The following is a 17,770-nucleotide window of genomic DNA, read 5'->3' on the forward strand; positions in this document are numbered from 1 at the left end:
AGCCTGGAACCTGGTCCTGCACTAGCGCTGTCGCTTCACCCTTACTCCGTACATGCGAACTGTCGGATCATGTGCAGCTTCCGATTGCTGACAGGGCTCGTTTTACCCCTGATCAATCACAGAGAGTATATTAAGGCGAAAGTGGTTCCATACACCAAATGGTTTATCGGCTCCCAACCTTGGATTGTTTGAAAAGGGCACCGAAATCATATCCCCGCTATTAATCCCTACCCAGATCTCTTTGCTGATCCCAATTTCTGAAGATCTTGGTGGGAGCATTTGAACGGACACTCCATCTTAACGGGTGCTCATGGCGACACGGGTGGAGACCAATACTATCCGCCTCATCTAACTGGACAGTATGAACAGCCCGTATGCAGGTTGGGCATAGCGGATCCGAGGCGGATCAGGATCTTGATTTTTAGATGTCTTAACCTGCTACTACATATACATTACACAGCATCTGGCCCCGTCGACTCCACTTAAACTGCTATTGCCCCAGATAGTTAAAGGCCCACGGAAGCTGTTATTTACGTCGACGTCGTGAATTATTACAATCGAAGTTGACTCAGAGATCTACAAGTACTTCCGTACTTTTGTACTCCGGAATATGTATATGTGCGGTGACAGTCACCCCACTAGTACCACTAGCATTATAGCGCTTGAGCGTTCCGAGGCCTGGACACTTGGTCCTTGCCATCCATGTATTCGAGCACGGGAGGCGCCTAGGCTAACACGAGGACAAACTTGAATTAATATTAGTAGAATCAATTGAAGTACGGGGTATATTGGAAGCATGCAAATTGAAGCCTTCAATCTTAATTTCGTTTAAGATCATTGAAATTTCCATGGACATCTGTAAGTCGAACTCTCTCATTTTAAGACCGAAATGCTGACGAGTCCAAGCCTCACTTGATTAATCATGATATACGCCGTCAATAGCCAGAATTTTGAAAATGTTAGAGAGAGTCCCGAGTACTGTCTAAGTATGGGTATACGTATCATAAACGTGAACTTGAAGGTCAAAGAGTACCTAGTACTACTACAGAGCTCGGAGTATAGGTACTAGGTAGTCGTATTGAAGAGTTCAAATGTTATCATATCCTGTCGGCACCAGATCGGTAAACAGGATCAAGCCAGTAAATATTTGAACAACTACGACCAAGCTATTCCATATGCCAGGTGGGATAAACTTGTCATGTTTAAAGATTCCCCTGATTTACCCCTTACAGCCCGAGATATCAGGCAGGAAGGCCCCACATCAGGCGCCACGTTACTTTTCTTAGACAGTGTCAAAGAGATTCAAGGAATCAATGGCCCTAAGAAAGGTGAAAGAACCCCGCTGAACATTAAAGTGACAGTAATTAGTTTCTAACCTCTTCACCTGGGCAATGTGTCATGGAATAAGTTAAACCCCTCCAAAGTTGGAATCAGTGATTGCATTCCTGGGTTGTTGACCTTGATTCTTTACCTCCCCCAACTGTGACTTCCGCTTTCACCTTTCACCACTTAGCACCCACAGCCTGAAAATCGGTGCTCGAAAATGGCGCGAATAAAAAGGAAAGGAAATCAAAAGAAGAAGCCTGGCAAACGTCGTGGCCGAGGCCAAAAGCCCGTAGCAGATCCTGCAACCAAGGAGTCAGATACCTCGGGCCACCGATCTCCACTGGCCTCCAAAGTCTCTAAAGCCAATCTTCCAGCCAAATCAAGAGTCCTTCCACCTTCATTTGATCCTCTTGAAAAGGTATGACTCTTTCTCAAACTTGTGATACAGCCTGATCTAAATTCTAACTTGATAACAGAACGTCTTCGAACGCGTACCAATGCCAGAAAACTATGTATTTGTGCCAAAAGGGAATGTCTACATCACCAGACACTGTCGAACCAATACCAAAGAATCTAATAGAATAGTCTATGTCGTCTACGTGAGTCTCTTTCGACAATCGCAAACCCAATCTCAGGATAAAGCTCTAACAAACACCCAGGACAAATCAGGCAAACGAACCCGAGGCATTCGAGTCCCAGAGGAAGTTCATGTTAAGGTATGCGACATGGAAACCTTAACCGCAAAGACCCGCGCCGATGAAACTGAGGCGCGTGACATCAAAATTATCAGCCGCAGCCGGGACCTCCTTCGTGAAGAATACCCGTCCATGCCTGCTGAGTCACTGGAGATCATTCTTAACCACGCCTTCCTCAAGGGTTCTGGGCGAGTGGGGCGCACCTCAATAAAGTCGGATGATCGCAAGGCTGAACTAGCAGTTGAAGCTCATATTCGTCACACGCATACCCCGTACGATGAATTGCTTGATGGTGGAATGAAGCGGGAGAAAGCACGGAAAATCGTGTGGCCCACGATCCAGAGGATTAAGAAACTCTGGGAAGATGGAAAGGAAGAGGATACTGAGAATCTAGTCATGGAATTGTCATCGGGCCCAGTGTAAACTATCAGCGTGATGTACACTTGGGATTTGGCGTTCAATGTTTTGGGAACTGTTGTATAGCAGGCGTTTGAAGGATGGTGACATGGGAATTATGTATGAGTTTACGAGATCCTTTGATCAATTTGCATGGAGAGGATGACACATGTACTGAGCTGAAAACGCGGTACTATTGATCAACTGAAATCCTATTCAAAAAGAACCATTTTATAGTCAAATACTCACCTCTAGTCTGGAGAGCTCGTAGTATCCTGTATCGGTTCGGTGATGATGGTTGTGACCCGATGAACCTAACCGCGGACTGCCTGGAACCTAGAACTTCTGACATGAAGGAGACCAGCATATTCGCAATCTTACTAGTCTCAAGTGCTTTAAATGTTGCCTCGAACTCTTTTCCTCGTTCTTGGACATACTGTGCATATATCGAGTGTCAACTGGAGGGCTAACCTAATCTTGTTCTATTTTGGGATACAGCAAAACTCGGGTTCCATACAACAGAACACTCTAATATAAGCACCAAGCTTGCAAATTCTTGGTTACTCCACAATTTCTAGACTCACTGGACCCTGAAAGACCATCCCACAATGATCGACAAGGGTGCCAAGTCTATTCATCCTGGTTTAAGACAGGGAATTGTTCAGCCTTGGGACCGCAAGGCTGGTGAGAATTCAATTCCTATTCTCAATAGTACTGCCTCTATGAACTGAGCTTTTATCTTTTGACATAATAAGTTTCTTTCCTTTACTAATGAGACCATATCCTTTTTTCAGAAATATCATAAGTCATGTTTTTGCGATACCTGCCTCTTTCCAATACCCGAGGACGACTGAAGAAAGTCACCATTCTTGCAACATTGGCTGTGCTCATAATACTACGCAGTATTGAATTATTGCAAAGCTTAATGAACATTCGCCCATCAATCCCAAATGATGAGCAGCCGCATTACCTTCATCGCTCAAAGTTCCGCACTAATCCAGATATGGAGTACGAGTCACATCTGTCCAGTGCTATGCGTATAATTGAAAGGAAGGAACAATACATATATGGGGATGATGAAGCGTCGGATATTCTATGGCAAATGCTCTTAGAAGACAAGCTCACTCATGAGAATCGAGGCCAGGATTCTCTACTAATGGAAGAGCGGAATGCTGAATGGATATATAAGGTGAGCATGACGAGTAATGCCGAAGCCAACTTTGGAAGTAAATCATCCCTTACTATTATTTTCCTCTGTGGTGTAGCTCATCACTGGCAACGGGGCCGATGAATTTGTGACCATAACCCTATCCTCTATACCAGGCCTCGCCACCCTCTACCACTCTTACCCTCATTTCGTTCAACGAAGCGACCTTTTACGATATCTTATCCTATGGTATTTCGGTGGATATTACGCGGATATGGATGTAATACCATCTCGCAGCATTAAAGATTGCCCGGCGATTCAAGAATCAACAGAGAGAAACAACTCTGATATCTCTCTCATTCTTGGTATTGAAATCGATGAGCCCTTTGCTTCATCCCAGGAAATGAAGTTCTGGCACTGGGTCCGGCGTTATGGGTTTGCCCAATATACGATGTACGCAGCCCGTCGGTTCAGTCCTTTGCTCCGGGAGGTGATTGTTCGAGTGATATCGCATACGAACAGACATTTAGATGAAAGCAACATTTTCTTGGGCCCGCAATACAATGAAATGACCACACTTGAGCTTACTGGTCCGGGCGTCTTCACTGATGCCATTCTAGACGTATTGTCCGATTCATTACCCGACTTCCATCCACTTGTGACGAAGTCTATCAATGCTGATATTGGTATTGGAGACTTAGATTCGCCCAAACAACGAGTCTCATGGGCGCCCTTCCATCGTCTTCAGCAGCCTTTCTGTGTAGAAGGATCAGAAACTAGGTCAGGGAAAGATTTCGGTGGACTATGCATTTTACCTGTTAACGTTTGGGCAAATGGACAACGGCATAGTAACTCGAGGTTTCAATACTGCTAATGCTTGCGACAACCGTCGGTTTGCCGGTGCATGGAAGCCTTGAAGGAAAGGCAGGAAAGACTATTTGTTTTGATGGGTCGAGTTTATCGATTAAATGCTTCAATTCCTGCTCAGATAGTGTCTATACAATGGATGTCAGTGTAACTAGTTAGTTAAGCATTGGGGCCTTGGAAATGAGGCTGCAAAGTATGTTGCCCAATCCGGAACTTAGGGCTAGCCCCACTGCGCTATCCCCCGATAAGCTCCTTCCGATAAAAGTTCAAAGTTCTGCGTTAAACATCATCTCAAGCTACAATGGATCGCCCAGAAGTTGTAGAATCTCCGCGAAAGCGGCAAAAGACTGAAGATATCTCCGCGACAGATGGTTCTGCCGAGTTTCTTCCCAAGCCCGAGGTGGTTGAGGAGGTCCGTCCCGGCAATGCGAAGGAGCGGGAGGTTGGTATCACCGAGCTGGTAACTGCGGACATTGAAGGCATTGCTGGTACTCTGAAGAAGAGGTAGGTGTTCATGAACAATCGCAATAATATTAATCCTCGTCTTACATATCGCGCTTAGATACACCGACTTCTTGGTTAATGAGATTATGCCCTCCGGCGACGTCGTGCATCTCCGCAATTCATCCGTCCCCAAGTCCATCAGCGCCAACAAGCACCAGTCGCAGCAGCAGGCTGCAGCTTCAGCTGAAGAGGAAAAGTCCGCCGCTAAAACTGAAGATACCCCCGAAGCCGAATTCAAGGTCTCCGACACCGACAAAGCTTCACTATGTGAACTCCTCGGCGAGGAGAATGCCAACGCGCTCATCGACCTTCACGCCCGTGCCATGGCGAATCGTAAGGGAAGACCGGCCGAGTTCGGAAATGTTACAAGTGTTATCACCGATCGCGACCAGCGTACCAAGATTCACCAGACCATCCGTGCCGTTTTCAAGTCGCAACTCGATTCTACTGCTGATGGCGAGGGCAATCTCACCATTACTGCTGCATCGAATCGCTTCAACCGCGCTCCTCAAGGTGGACGGCCAGGCCGTCCTGGACCCAATGGGGGCCCTCGATTCAGCTGGGATGAACTCGGTGGCCAATATCTTCACTTCACGATCTACAAGGAGAACAAGGATACAATGGAGGTTATCTCATTCTTGGCTCGTCAGATGAAGATGAACGCTAAGAACTTCCAATTTGCTGGTACCAAGGATCGTCGCGGTGTGACAGCGCAGCGGGCTTGCGTTCTCCGTGTTCAGGCCGAACGACTTGCCAAGATGAACGCCATTCTTCGTAATGTCCGACTCGGCGATTTCGAGTATCGCCAGCACGGTCTGGATCTTGGAGATCTCCACGGAAACGAGTTTGTTATCACTCTCCGTGACTGCAAATTCGCCGGTCTGGACCTCCAGGAACCTCAAGCTGCCATCACCAAGGCCTCAGAGCTTGTCGAATCCTCGCTGAAGAACCTACATGAGCGTGGATACTTTAACTACTATGGCCTGCAGCGATTTGGAACTTTCTCCACTCGCACTGATGCGATTGGTCTGAAGATGCTCCAGGATGACTTCGAGGGTGCCTGTAAGGCAATTCTGCACTTTTCCCCGCATGTTCTCGCCGCAGCGCAGGAGGGCGAGGAGTCTACTGCTCTCATTGGCCGAGATGACAAGGCCCGCGCTTTGGGAATTCACATCTTCCAGACCACTGGAAATATGAGCAAGGCGTTGACTGAGCTTCCTGGAAAGTTCTCCGCCGAGACTAGCATCATTCGTCACCTGGGCCGGTCTAAGAATGACTACTTCGGAGCTCTGCAGGCTATCCCTCGTAATTTGCGTCTTATGTACGTGCATGCTTACCAGTCCCTCGTCTGGAACTTTGCCGCTAGTGAGCGCTGGCGTCTCTACGGCGACAAGGTGGTCGAGGGTGATTTGGTCATCGTGCAGGAGCACCGCGACAAGGAAGGTGGTCAGGCCGAGAACGACGACACTATTGATGCGGATGGAGAGGTTATCATCGTACCTCAAGGCCAGGACAGTGCCAATGCCGCTGATGATATGTTCACACGGGCCCGAGCCCTGACCGCGGCAGAGGCTGCGAGCGGCCAGTACACCGTCTTTGATATTGTGCTTCCCCTGACTGGTTACGACATCATCTACCCCGCCAACAAGGTTGCTGACTTCTACCGCGACTTCATGGCCAGCGATAAGGGTGGTGGCCTGGATCCATTGAACATGCGCCGAAAGTGGAAGGATTCTAGTCTGAGTGGTAGCTACCGCAAGATCTTCAGCCGCATGGGTCCTGCCTACTCATTTGATATCAAGCTGTACTCCGATGAGGATCAGCAGTTTGTGAAGACCGACTTGGACAACCTTCAGCAGAATAGCGAGAGTGCCGAAGCTAGCACTTTTGATGGCCAGACTGGGGATAAATTGGCGGTCGTGGTCAAGTTCCAACTTGGACAAAGCCAGTATGCCACTATGGCACTTCGCGAACTGTCGAAGGGCAATGTGCAAGAATGGAAGCCCGAGATGGTCAGCCGATAATTCATTCTTATCGGTTTTCAAAATTACAAATAAATCGTATATTTTCGCATATAAAACTATATCATATACAAAGTCAGTCTTGATCAGATAATTCATGTTACCTATAATCCAGGGTCCCTCCGAGTCGAACGGATTGGATTCAATGCTAGGAAATCGAGCTCTATCAATTACTATACTAACCCAACCTCAAGTTACTGGCAGCAATTGAGGGCTTGACCATTAAGATGTTAATGTCACTCTAACAACTTGAAAGGAATTGCTGAAACTTGAACTTGAAGTCCTAATGTCAACTTTACCCAAGTCATCATTGAACAAAAAAGTTAAGATGAAAAGATTGGTATATACATCACAATTTCATGACTGCTCGAAAATGAAATAGAAGAAATATCGAATATGTACAATCCATGTCTTGCATGAACCTCAAAATAGATACATGAAATAACCAACACCTTGGCTCAAATGAAATAAAATGGAAAAGCTACTGGCAAAAAAGAAGAAAACAATGTCCAACAAGAGGAAGATATTCATGAAAATGGATGCTGGTGATCATTCAGCCGCGAGCTAACACCACCAAAAGACGAGACAGAAGACAAATCATCATAATCATGTTCATGGGTACCATTCTGGTCATGATAATCTGAAACCAAAGAGACAGCATCATCCTCTCTTGTACCATTTCGAGCCCGGAGTTGTGATTCCACAGCATTAGCCGGCGAAGCAGAGCGACTAATACCTCGGAGATCCTGTTCTGTTGTACTAGAGCGAGGATTGTTTGAGAGCGCCATTCCAAATCCCATTTCATGTCCTGACGTATGGTCTGTCGTCGAAGTACCCGGACTTATTTCGCCATCTCGACTATCCGGAACATCTAACATCGGAAAACGGGGGAGACTCGGTTCCGGTTGAGGTCTTGATTCTCTTGTTGGTACGGCAATCATAAGCTGTGATGTTGAGACAACATGAGGTTGGTCTTTAGCCACTTCGTAGCCTGCAGCGTTGATGGTATTTCGTTGCTGACGACGGCGACGTAAAAAGAAGAATATTATGCTCAGGATGATCAAGGCACCGACAACTGCGACTGGAATTGCAATGGCAAGTTTTGTCGTTGTTGATAGTCCTCCTGACGAATGAACGGCGGCTGTGGTTGTTGATGTAGACATGGAACTTGAGGTCGTAGTTGCAGTCGCAGTCGCAGTTGCAGTGTTTGTCGATGGTGATATAGTATAGTCTGGAGTGCCGGAAGTTGAGGATGAGTCTGCTGGATTCAAAAGATCTGAGTTGAAGGTTGCTGGTGCTGTTGCTGCGTTCGTTGTAGTGATACTGGCTCTGGCATTTTCACCTTCATCATAATTCCGAGTCGATGTAGTACTTGACTCTATTCCATCGCCGAAACCCTCATCACTTGAACTTGAGCCACCATGCTGATATGAACCCTGATTCGTGTCACCGCTATAACTTGAATACTGTGCAACCCTCTTCAGCAACTGCAGCATTGACATAGTGCTGATATAGGACGAATAATGAGTTTTCTAGTCAGATAGTCAGACAGTCAGATACCCCAGAATGCGGGATGAAATGACCACGCAACAAAGAAAAGAAAATAGAAGCACCACGCAGAAGAGGAACTGGGGCTAAAAATATGGACTAATCAGCAGGTCATTAGCTGAGATGCCGTGGCGAGAAACGAGATACTGCGTTCAGGTGTTCAAGTTTCGGACTGAACACGGGCAGTCTTAGAGAGTTCCTATGAAGCCACTGGCAAGACGGGAGGAAATAGAAGAAATTAAAAAGACAATAATTTCCAACAAAGAGATAGACAAGGAACTACGACGCTCACAGCCGCTTTGAGGATTATGGAGGTCCGAGAGTGGAGAATACAGTGGAACTCAAGTTTTTAGTATGTACAAGGCGGTTTTACTAAGGATCAAACTGCATGAACTGGAAATATCCTAGCGCTAGATGTTTTAACGGGCTTTATGCTTTGTCCTATATAATGAAGAATTTTTGATCTTTTAATATGGGCTATGAAGAAATATTTCCATACAATACTGATTCTTTTAAGGAGAAAAAGTGTTCTATAATTAATTCCGTGGGCGGCTGATGGCCACAAATGCCTGGGGCTACTGGGGCGGACCACGTACGATCGGCGGCAGCTCTAAACTCGATTGCGTCTAGTCTTATGCACTGTGAGGCTCCTGGGGAATTTTTATGATTGGATCAAAACAGGCACAGCCTGATTCTGCCTGATTATCTGCATTTTGGAGGGGTGTACTTTCAAATTTTTTGTAGTGGGTTGACTGACTCATGGAGTATTAATCAGTTGACTATGAACTTTGTAAGTTATTATGACTAGGAATTCAAATGTTCAGCTTAAAACCTAAGCTCCTAGTACTTAGGAGTGAGTATCTTCAGTTGGAATATGAGTATTTATCTCCTATTCCCTACTATATGAACATCTGAACATTTGAACACGAGAAATGTGACGCGTAGCTTCCGCTTCCGACATGATCATCCTCACATATCAGGCCATCGTCGTATAAAGAGAGATCTGAACATATCAAAGGAGTCTTTTACGGAGCACAGAGAGCAGCTTATCTGTTGTTTACCTTAACCTTGAAAGACTCAGACTCAAAAATGCGACCAATACTATACCATCTTGAACTTGGGGGAGTACTGAGGATACGATTAAAGGCCTCTTCTAATACTTGGGTTCCCATTTTACTTACTATTACCACCTGTCTTGATAGTACTCTATGGCGGCTAGTTGCCTATATCCAACTTGAACTATGTAGTGGCTAGCATTCCTTCCCCTCCAGGTAACCCCGTAGGTACCTAGATAAAAAGAGGTTTAGGTACCAAGGTCATCACTCACCGATAGATGCTTCTAACTGAGCCATGTATCTAAGTATACAAACATCCCTGTAGGATGTAAACACACCTATCCAAGCACTTGAGTGCTGGGGACATGCCTTTCCCAATTTCGCTGCTATAGTGCCGCACGAAGCGAGGCGTGAGGGCTTGTGATAATCATGATACTCCTATAATTGCTGTTTTTTACCTGCTCACTCTCATCTCCATGTCGAGTCTAGAATCGCAACTTGGACTCCTGGAGTCTCCTTCTTTCCCTCTTCACATATCCTGATATTTGCCACACATCCCGCACATGTATTCATTTTTACAATTTGAACATATGAATGCAGAATAGCTCATTTCCAAGGTCTCATTTCGACATGCTGCATCATCTAACATGCATACCAGGTGTACATTATCCCCTAGGGTTTCAGTCATGGTATTCGGCGCCTAAATGCCCCGCATTTTAGCCTGACAAGATATGAAGACCACTAGGAGGAATTTGATATCAATAAATTAATTTTTTTCAGTTCCAAGCTCAAAACCAGGCCCGATCAACTGGTCCAAGGTTGGTTTCAGGGACCGATTTTGATAATCTCGATACCCATATCGCCCAATATTCATCAAACATTGATTTTGCTTCCCCACTCAAAACATTTGAAACGACGCCTCGGCCAATTCATCCGATACCTAATCGTCATATATGGGTTGAAAATATCCAAAATAAATGAGAATCAAGAGCCAAGAGCTGGGAAGCAGAAAATATCACTCTTCAAACGTCACGATCTAAGACTCGGAAAGCACCACAAAAAGCCCGAAGAAGCATCGAACCCACTCTCCTCCTCCTCCTCCTCTTCCCAGAATGTCTTACCTGTCAGAACGCAGATTCTCCCACTCAAGCTGATGAGCCCAAGAATCTTTGGGAAGAAGCCTACAATCTCCTGGATGCAAGTCAAAAGGAAATTCTAGCGACTTTGAAGGTTCCCTCGGGTTTGAATGACAACGACGCCTCGAAAACCACAGACGTTATCGATCAAGTGATCAAAAAAACGGAAACACAATATGAAGCATACAAGAATGGTGGTCTGAAGATTCCAACTTTGAAAGGAGAGGATATCAACGTTCGCCAGTTGTCGGAAAAGGTCATCAATGCTGCTTTGAAATTTAAGGATATTGTCACTCCTTTCACAGCACTTGACCCCACTGAACATGCATCAAGTGCTTGGGAGACCGTGTTGCTTGGATTGACGGTAAGTTGTTGGCCATATTAGACTTTTTGGGCTTTGCTAAATGAAACAGATGATGAAAAACCACTACGATTCGCGAAACGCCTTGTTCCGATCTTCGGAGTATCTGGCGGATACCTTGAGCCAAATTGCCTTAATCGAGATGTATTTCTATTGCAGCGGAGATTCCGTGGCTGCGAAAAGGCAAAATATCGGTGAAGCAATTACTCGAGTCTACAAAGCCATCCTAATCTACACAGTGAAGGTACGAAACGCACAGAATTCCTCAAAGGTTCGGAAAGCGATGGAGTATGTCACTGCGATGACAAGTGAATCGCTCAAAGAGCTTCAGAAATCCGTCAACCAGGAAGAACACTCTCTGCAGCAATGGATTAATATGGTTCAAAATTTACAGCGCAGAAAAGAGGCAAAAGAAATGTTGAACAAGATTGACCGAACCTTTTTGGGTCTGAAAATTCTGCTGAATGACTTTATCCTTGATAAGCTGAACAGCCTCGATGCTGCTCGCTTTGACAGCCCAGCAGGAGAGGACAGTCTACTGGACGATCTTCAAGGTACGTGTCAACCCGGAACAAGGACTGAACTCCTTGCCGAGGTGATGGACTGGGCAACATCTCCTCATGTCAAACCAATATTTTGGTTGAATGGCATGGCAGGGACTGGCAAATCTACCGTATCTCGAACATTGTCCGGTCTGCTCGAAGAGAGAGGGCTTCTTGGTGCAAGCTTCTTCTTCAAGCGAAATGAAGGTGATCGAAGAAATGCGAAACGACTGTTCCCTACCATTGCAAAACAACTTTCGCACAGGATACCTCGAATTATACCTGAAATCACAGAGGCAGTGCGAGGAGGAGTCCCACAAAAGACAATTGAACGGCAATGTGAACTTCCCTTGCAACATCCATTACTCAATCTGGCCCAGTCATATCAAACAATGGAATCTCTGGTGGTCGTCATTGATGCACTTGACGAGTACGATTCTCCAAGAGATATTGCAACTTTCTTGAGACTGATATCAGAGACAGCGCAGAATCAACTAATTCCCTTGCGGTTCTTTTTGACAAGTAGACCTGATTTTTGACAAGTAGACCTGATTTACCAAAGGGCCTTGGCTTCGATGAAATTGAAAATCAGGATCACCAGGGTGTGGTCTTACAAGATATCCTGGAGCCAATTATCAAACGGGATCTATCAATGTTCTTGACATGTCAATTTGAAAATATGGGCGAGAAAGACTGGCCCGGTGACAATACTATCCAAATGCTTGTGGACATATCAGTTCCTTGATTCATTTTCGCAGCTACAATCTGTCGTTTTGTTGGAGATTCACTCTGGCTGCCCAGGGAGCGTCTCAATGACTTTCTAGCAAATCCAGCCATCACGTCTGATGCAGGGATGAATCGAACATATCTGCCAATTCTGGAACAACCCTTGAAGAAGCTTTCCAAGAATGAAAAGCAAAAGCTCATGCGAGAGTCTCATGACATAATTGGTGTTCTAATCCTCTTTGCGACTCCCGTCTCACTCAGTGCATTGGCTCAGTTGACTGGTGCCAGAGTGAACAGCGTTACAAATAGACTGAAGTCTTTTCGCTCAGTCCTGAGTTTCTCAGATGATGAAAACCAGCCTGTTAAAGCCTTGCATTTATCATTCCGAGATTTCCTTTTGAGCACTGATAGTGAATTCCACGTGGATGAAAAACGACTACAGAAGACGATTGCAATCAACTGTCTTCGTATTATGGAGTCACTCCGAAGGAACATTTGTGATTTATCAAATATGGCCACAGAAGGCGCGGATATTTGGAGTAAGACCATCAAGCAACGCATTCCACCTGAGCTGCAATACTCTTGTCGTAATTTGGTATACCATGTCAAGAGTTGCCAAGAAGAGAATCATCGAGAACAGGATTGGGAAGTCTCCAAGATTCTCTACTCTGAGATTCTCACGTTCTTACAGAAGCATTTATTACATTGGCTTGAGGTTCTGAGTCTCATGGGGATTCTGAGAGATGCCTTGAATATAGTTGACTCACTCCACTCAATTTTTCAAGTAAGTGATTACTACCATAGGTATCACTTGATGTAAGACTCATTTTTCAACCACTAATACCCATTCAGAGTGACACAATGCCAGAGCTAGGAAGCTTCCTGCTAGATGTGAAGAGATTTATTGTAAGGAATTTCGAGGGGGTGGAGATGGCACCACTGCAAATCTATGTCTCGTCGTTGTTATTCTCTCCGCATAACAGTCTAGTTCGGAAACAATTTCAAGACGAAATCCCTGCGTCAATCTCAAGACAGCCAGTCGTTGAAAAAGACTGGAGTCCACTTCTCCATACGTTGGCTAGTTATTTTACCTTTTTCGTTCAGTTTTCGCCAGATGGCCAGCTACTTGCCACAGCACCAGATCCAAACACGACACTATCAGTTCACCTATGGAATACTACGACATGGGATCTCTGTAAAACACTTGAACATCCTCGGCCTTCTCCGGTCAGGTTTTTTAGATCCATTCCTTGTATCAGTTGTGTTGCATTTTCTCCTCAAGGAAACTTCCTGGCTGTAGGCTCAAGCGAGGGACTAGGGGTTATTTGGGATACAGCATGTTGGCAAAAAAGGCACACGCGAGACTACAAAGAATCGATTAGTTCGATTGCGTTATCATGTGATGGGCTATTAGCCACAGCTTCAAGCAATGGAATATGGGTGTCTGATATTGCCCTCACAAATGGACGGTTTTCGGCTGACGTTCGGACTCAAGGCATAGATGGAAATGACCTTGTAAGGTTCTCTCCAAATGGAAAGGTTCTAGCTATGAGTGACTCTGAAGGAGTTAGGATCTGGAGAACAGAGACATGGAGTCTTGTTAACAAATTCAATTTCACTGCTCGGACCTTGAACTTTTCGCCAAAGGGGACATATCTGGGTATTGCCACACCAGACACGATCCTTTTCTTGGACATCGCATCATGGAAGGTCGTTTCGACGGAAGAACTCGCTCCAAATTCAGCGATCCATGAGATTTCATTCTCACGAGATGAACATCATAATGCAGCATCATCGGATTCTAAGGACATTCGCCTTGGCAAAGTAGTTCAAGATGGTACTAGCTCTCCGATGGACATTCAAGGACATGGAGGTTTTACTCGAGCCATATGTTTCTCTCCTACTCAGGATATACTAGCATCGTCAGCTACTGATCACAAAGTAAAGCTTTGGATGACTCCGCCAGACATAGTCACGCACTCGCATCATTCTTCGCCTCATGAGGACTATGTGTTTTATGTGGCAATTTCTCCAACGGGCGAGCATGTAGCGTCGTGTTCCCCGGGTCCTAGGTCTTTGTCTGGAATGTTGAGACTGAAAGCCTGTATGCTTGTTGGGATACTGGAACAGATGATCCTGATTACATGGGCCATCTAGAATTTTCCCTTGATGGTCGGTGGCTTCTTCACTGGGGAGAGCGTGTCCGTTTCCGCGTTTGGAATATCAAGGCAAAAACTTTAGACCTCGAGGACTCAACTCCCGGTGAATCGTTTTGCGAGGTATATTTTGATTAAAATGGCCTGGCCACTGTTCATATTTTACAGGGAAGTAGCCAAAGGACCAACGATTCCCTCAGTTCAAGCCTGTGGACATGCCTCAATTTGAACCCGAACTCGAAATCAGTCAGGACCACTGGATCGTGGAAGCTGATTCAGGGAAGAGAATTATCTGGTTACCTTCGGAATACCGAATTGGGGCTGGACAATTTGCTAGGGCTTGGGACACAACCGATCCTTTTTATGCAGCTTACAACCGTACTATTTTCTGGGGGCCTGGATCGGGGCATGTATACTTCATGGATGTGGCGGTGACCCCTCGAGACGAGTCTGATGGGTCTGATGGGTCTGATGAGCCTCATCCACACCGTGACTAGCATTTGTCCCTACCACAGGATTGAGATAATTCATTCCTATACCCGGCTAGTATACTGTACACACAATCTAAAATTTGTTTAAAACACTAATGAAGTTTTACTCTGTTTTTGATAGTATCTGAGCAGCTACCTACCTAGGTATTCTATAAATTGATAAATCTTCCACCCCAAACATGATAATGATCTATAGGTAAATTCATAAATTTAACCTTGGAAGACGAGCTGATTACCCGATTGGGCCAGGTCACACGTGACTGTGGAGAAAAGGCGGGGTCTTTCATTGGAAGTTGCCACGGAACTATTCTTCTCTAGAACAAGCATCTACCTGTCATCATGAGTGGATCATTCAGTATGAAAGGGGGCTGGCACCCCAAAGGAAAGGATGGGAAAAGTAAAGAAAGTTGGAGGGGAGACTTCAAGGGTATAAATCAAGTGGTGAGTTTGATCCGTTGCTTGGCTAAATGTGACGGCACCTAATATGACGATCTAGGCGGGATGGATGGGCAAGGGCAAGGACCCCAACTCCGAAGAAAACGATCATGTCTCGCGACCGTTATCAACCTTAAAGGATCCATCATCCTTTGGACCACCTCCGAAGCACATCAACTACCATGGTCCAGCAGCGCTGCCCAATGAGATAACACCCGACCGACGAGGCCTAGGAGCTCCTCTGTCGCAGGACCACATCGAGCAGCAGCGGGCTCAGCAGCAAGCAGCAATCCAAGCAGAAGAGGAGGCCGCCCAAAAGCCCAAACCTCCTCCAGTGCCGTACCGTGTTAATACAACTGGACTGTCTACGAATAACCTTCCTGCACCGCCGGTACGACGTCTCGACTCGCCGAGTTCAGAGTCTCCCTCGGGCGCAAAGCCCCCCACGAAGCCAAAGCCTCAACTCCCACCTCGACTTCCCCCTCGAACTGGCTCACCCGCACAAACTCCTTCGCCACCGCCAGCCTACTCGGCTGTGACACCTTCTCCCTCCCAAGGCTATGTGAATCAGGAAGCGGCCGCGCGTCTCACAAACGCCGGTGTTTCGGTCCCAGCACTTGGGATTGGAGAGACGCCTCGCGCATCTCAGCCCTCACCAAGTGGCGATGATGCATCTATAAATGAACTACAATCCCGCTTTTCTCAGGTGCGAACTAACACAGGATCTCCTTCACCGGCGCCGGAACCGCCTACACGTGCCTCGCGCCCGACAAGATCGGTGGAAGGTCTCGCTCCACTCCCCGGCTTCCGTGACCGACATGCCGGCACGATTGATGCGGGGAAGAAGAAATTCGGCGGGATGGCATCGCGGATCAATACATTTGTGGAGGACCGAAAGTTCTCGGCCAATGCCAACAAACGTATGCCCCGACCGGGTGTTCTCAACTCCCCTGTGAAACCAGCGACGCCGGCGAGTCCCAGATCTCCTGCTCCTGCACCTCGACCTACGACCACTCCTACTCCGGCTCCTGCCCCGGCTCCTGCCCCTGCCCCTGCCCCTTCCCCTGTATCCCTAGAGGTCCAGGCGCGCAAAAAGCCTCCACCTCCGCCTCCTAAACGGGCAGAGATGCGTGCACCACCAACGAACAACGACGCTGCGCCAGTGTCGTCGTCAGCCCCGGCGCCACCTCCTGTACCGCTAAGCACCAAGCCCCGCTGAGCGAGGGTCCATGTAATTTGTACGACCTGATTGTGTTCGGCCTGGTGCCAATTGGATGTAGCGGAAGGAAATATCATTTTCCTTATCTTTGTTTGTTCTTGTTCTACAGGCTACAGTGTATGAAGTAGAAGTTTCATAGAATTTGACCAGTTCAAGTTGTACGAAGAACTTAGTAAATCCCCACCAAAGTTTATCATTCTTATCAATTAGATTGATGAAGATGATTTGCAGCCCCTGGACTCTTTGCCCTGTTCTTTCACCCTGGCCTCGGCCGCATGTGAAGTTGTGGTTGGCCGATCGTCTTGAGTCTGCATATCCGAGCTGTTGGGAAATTGGAGCGCAGATTTGCCCCCCTGATATGCGAACTCTCGTTCCCAACAAGCGATCCTTGGAGTAAGCACGTAGGTCGTGAACATGTGAGAGTATAGCACAGTTCTCTATTGTCTATAAGGAGAGGCGTACACACGGAGTAGTACTCCATCTCCGTAGTCCGTAGGAGAAGAGAGATGCTCCACTTAACCATACCCCATCTAGGTAAGAGTCGCCCAGGCGAGGCCAACAAAGGATGAGTCAGCGGATAAAATAGCCTGAATAATGAGGCTTCAAAGGATGAAAAAAACCTGGAGAAGAGAATCCTTCCGCTCTGATTGGCTCTAAATTGATGAGGATTGGATTTCAGATTGTCCTTATTCTAAATTCTCTTACTTCAATGTTGAGAAGTGTTCATTTCTCCTTACTTTACAATATACTAACCATTGGAAATGTTGACTTAAAATGTTGACATTTGAGTGCTGACATGTGTGGCGCTGTCGCGTGCAGAAATACCCATAGTATGTATGTCATATGGGGAGTCAAACATGGAGTATATAGAACATTGGAAGTTGAATAGAATCATCGAAAAAGCAGACTAGGCAACAAAGAATCATGACGATCAATCCAAAATTGTCCAAAATTGTTAAATAACTTGGACTTCGCCTCCCAAAGACACCTTTTCCCCCAATAGTAAGTCGACCTCGGTTCCCCAATTCCCAACAAACGTTCAGTCTCCACTAGATAACAATTTTTTCTCTTTTATCTACAGTGGAGCCCCATACACTTAGTGTTGACTCTTTTTTTCCTTCTTTGAAGCTGGTCTCTTTTTATTA

General features: G+C 46.2%; 6 protein-coding genes across 6 annotated transcripts; 5 read left to right on the top strand and 1 right to left on the bottom strand.

Moving 5' to 3' along the window:
• Window positions 1-1,543: 1,543 nt before the first annotated feature.
• On the top strand, window positions 1,544-2,444 carry N7483_006415 (DUF2293 domain-containing protein; the record flags this gene model as incomplete). The annotated part of the gene is made up of 2 exons (XM_057089852.1): window positions 1,544-1,744; window positions 1,803-2,444. 2 exons carry the CDS (start codon window positions 1,544-1,546, stop codon window positions 2,442-2,444), a joined length of 843 nt encoding a protein of 280 aa, XP_056944593.1.
• Window positions 2,445-3,225: 781 nt separating this feature from the next.
• On the top strand, window positions 3,226-4,438 carry N7483_006416 (uncharacterized protein; the record flags this gene model as incomplete). The annotated part of the gene is made up of 2 exons (XM_057089853.1): window positions 3,226-3,643; window positions 3,741-4,438. The coding sequence occupies 2 exons, from the start codon at window positions 3,226-3,228 to the stop codon at window positions 4,436-4,438; spliced, it is 1,116 nt and encodes a 371-aa protein (XP_056944594.1).
• Window positions 4,439-4,732: 294 nt separating this feature from the next.
• Window positions 4,733-6,959, top strand: N7483_006417 (pseudouridine synthase PUS7; the record flags this gene model as incomplete). Its single annotated transcript, XM_057089854.1, has 2 exons — window positions 4,733-4,935; window positions 4,994-6,959. 2 exons carry the CDS (start codon window positions 4,733-4,735, stop codon window positions 6,957-6,959), a joined length of 2,169 nt encoding a protein of 722 aa, XP_056944595.1.
• A 524-nt stretch (window positions 6,960-7,483) lies between these two features.
• N7483_006418 (uncharacterized protein) lies at window positions 7,484-8,458 on the bottom strand (the record flags this gene model as incomplete). Its single annotated transcript, XM_057089855.1, has 1 exon — window positions 7,484-8,458. One exon carries the CDS (start codon window positions 8,456-8,458, stop codon window positions 7,484-7,486), a length of 975 nt encoding a protein of 324 aa, XP_056944596.1.
• A 2,054-nt stretch (window positions 8,459-10,512) lies between these two features.
• Window positions 10,513-14,481, top strand: N7483_006419 (WD40 repeat domain-containing protein; the record flags this gene model as incomplete). The annotated part of the gene is made up of 6 exons (XM_057089856.1): window positions 10,513-10,516; window positions 10,542-11,059; window positions 11,109-12,106; window positions 12,142-12,299; window positions 12,357-13,108; window positions 13,177-14,481. 6 exons carry the CDS (start codon window positions 10,513-10,515, stop codon window positions 14,479-14,481), a joined length of 3,735 nt encoding a protein of 1,244 aa, XP_056944597.1.
• Window positions 14,482-15,310: 829 nt separating this feature from the next.
• On the top strand, window positions 15,311-16,625 carry N7483_006420 (uncharacterized protein; the record flags this gene model as incomplete). Its single annotated transcript, XM_057089857.1, has 2 exons — window positions 15,311-15,412; window positions 15,468-16,625. 2 exons carry the CDS (start codon window positions 15,311-15,313, stop codon window positions 16,623-16,625), a joined length of 1,260 nt encoding a protein of 419 aa, XP_056944598.1.
• Window positions 16,626-17,770: the final 1,145 nt, after the last annotated feature.

The sequence above is a fragment of the Penicillium malachiteum genome (genome assembly GCF_028827825.1).
Source record: "Penicillium malachiteum strain IBT 17515 chromosome Unknown utg000003l:1.0-4950554.0:1.0-4952489.0, whole genome shotgun sequence".
Classification (NCBI taxonomy): domain Eukaryota; kingdom Fungi; phylum Ascomycota; class Eurotiomycetes; order Eurotiales; family Aspergillaceae; genus Penicillium; species Penicillium malachiteum.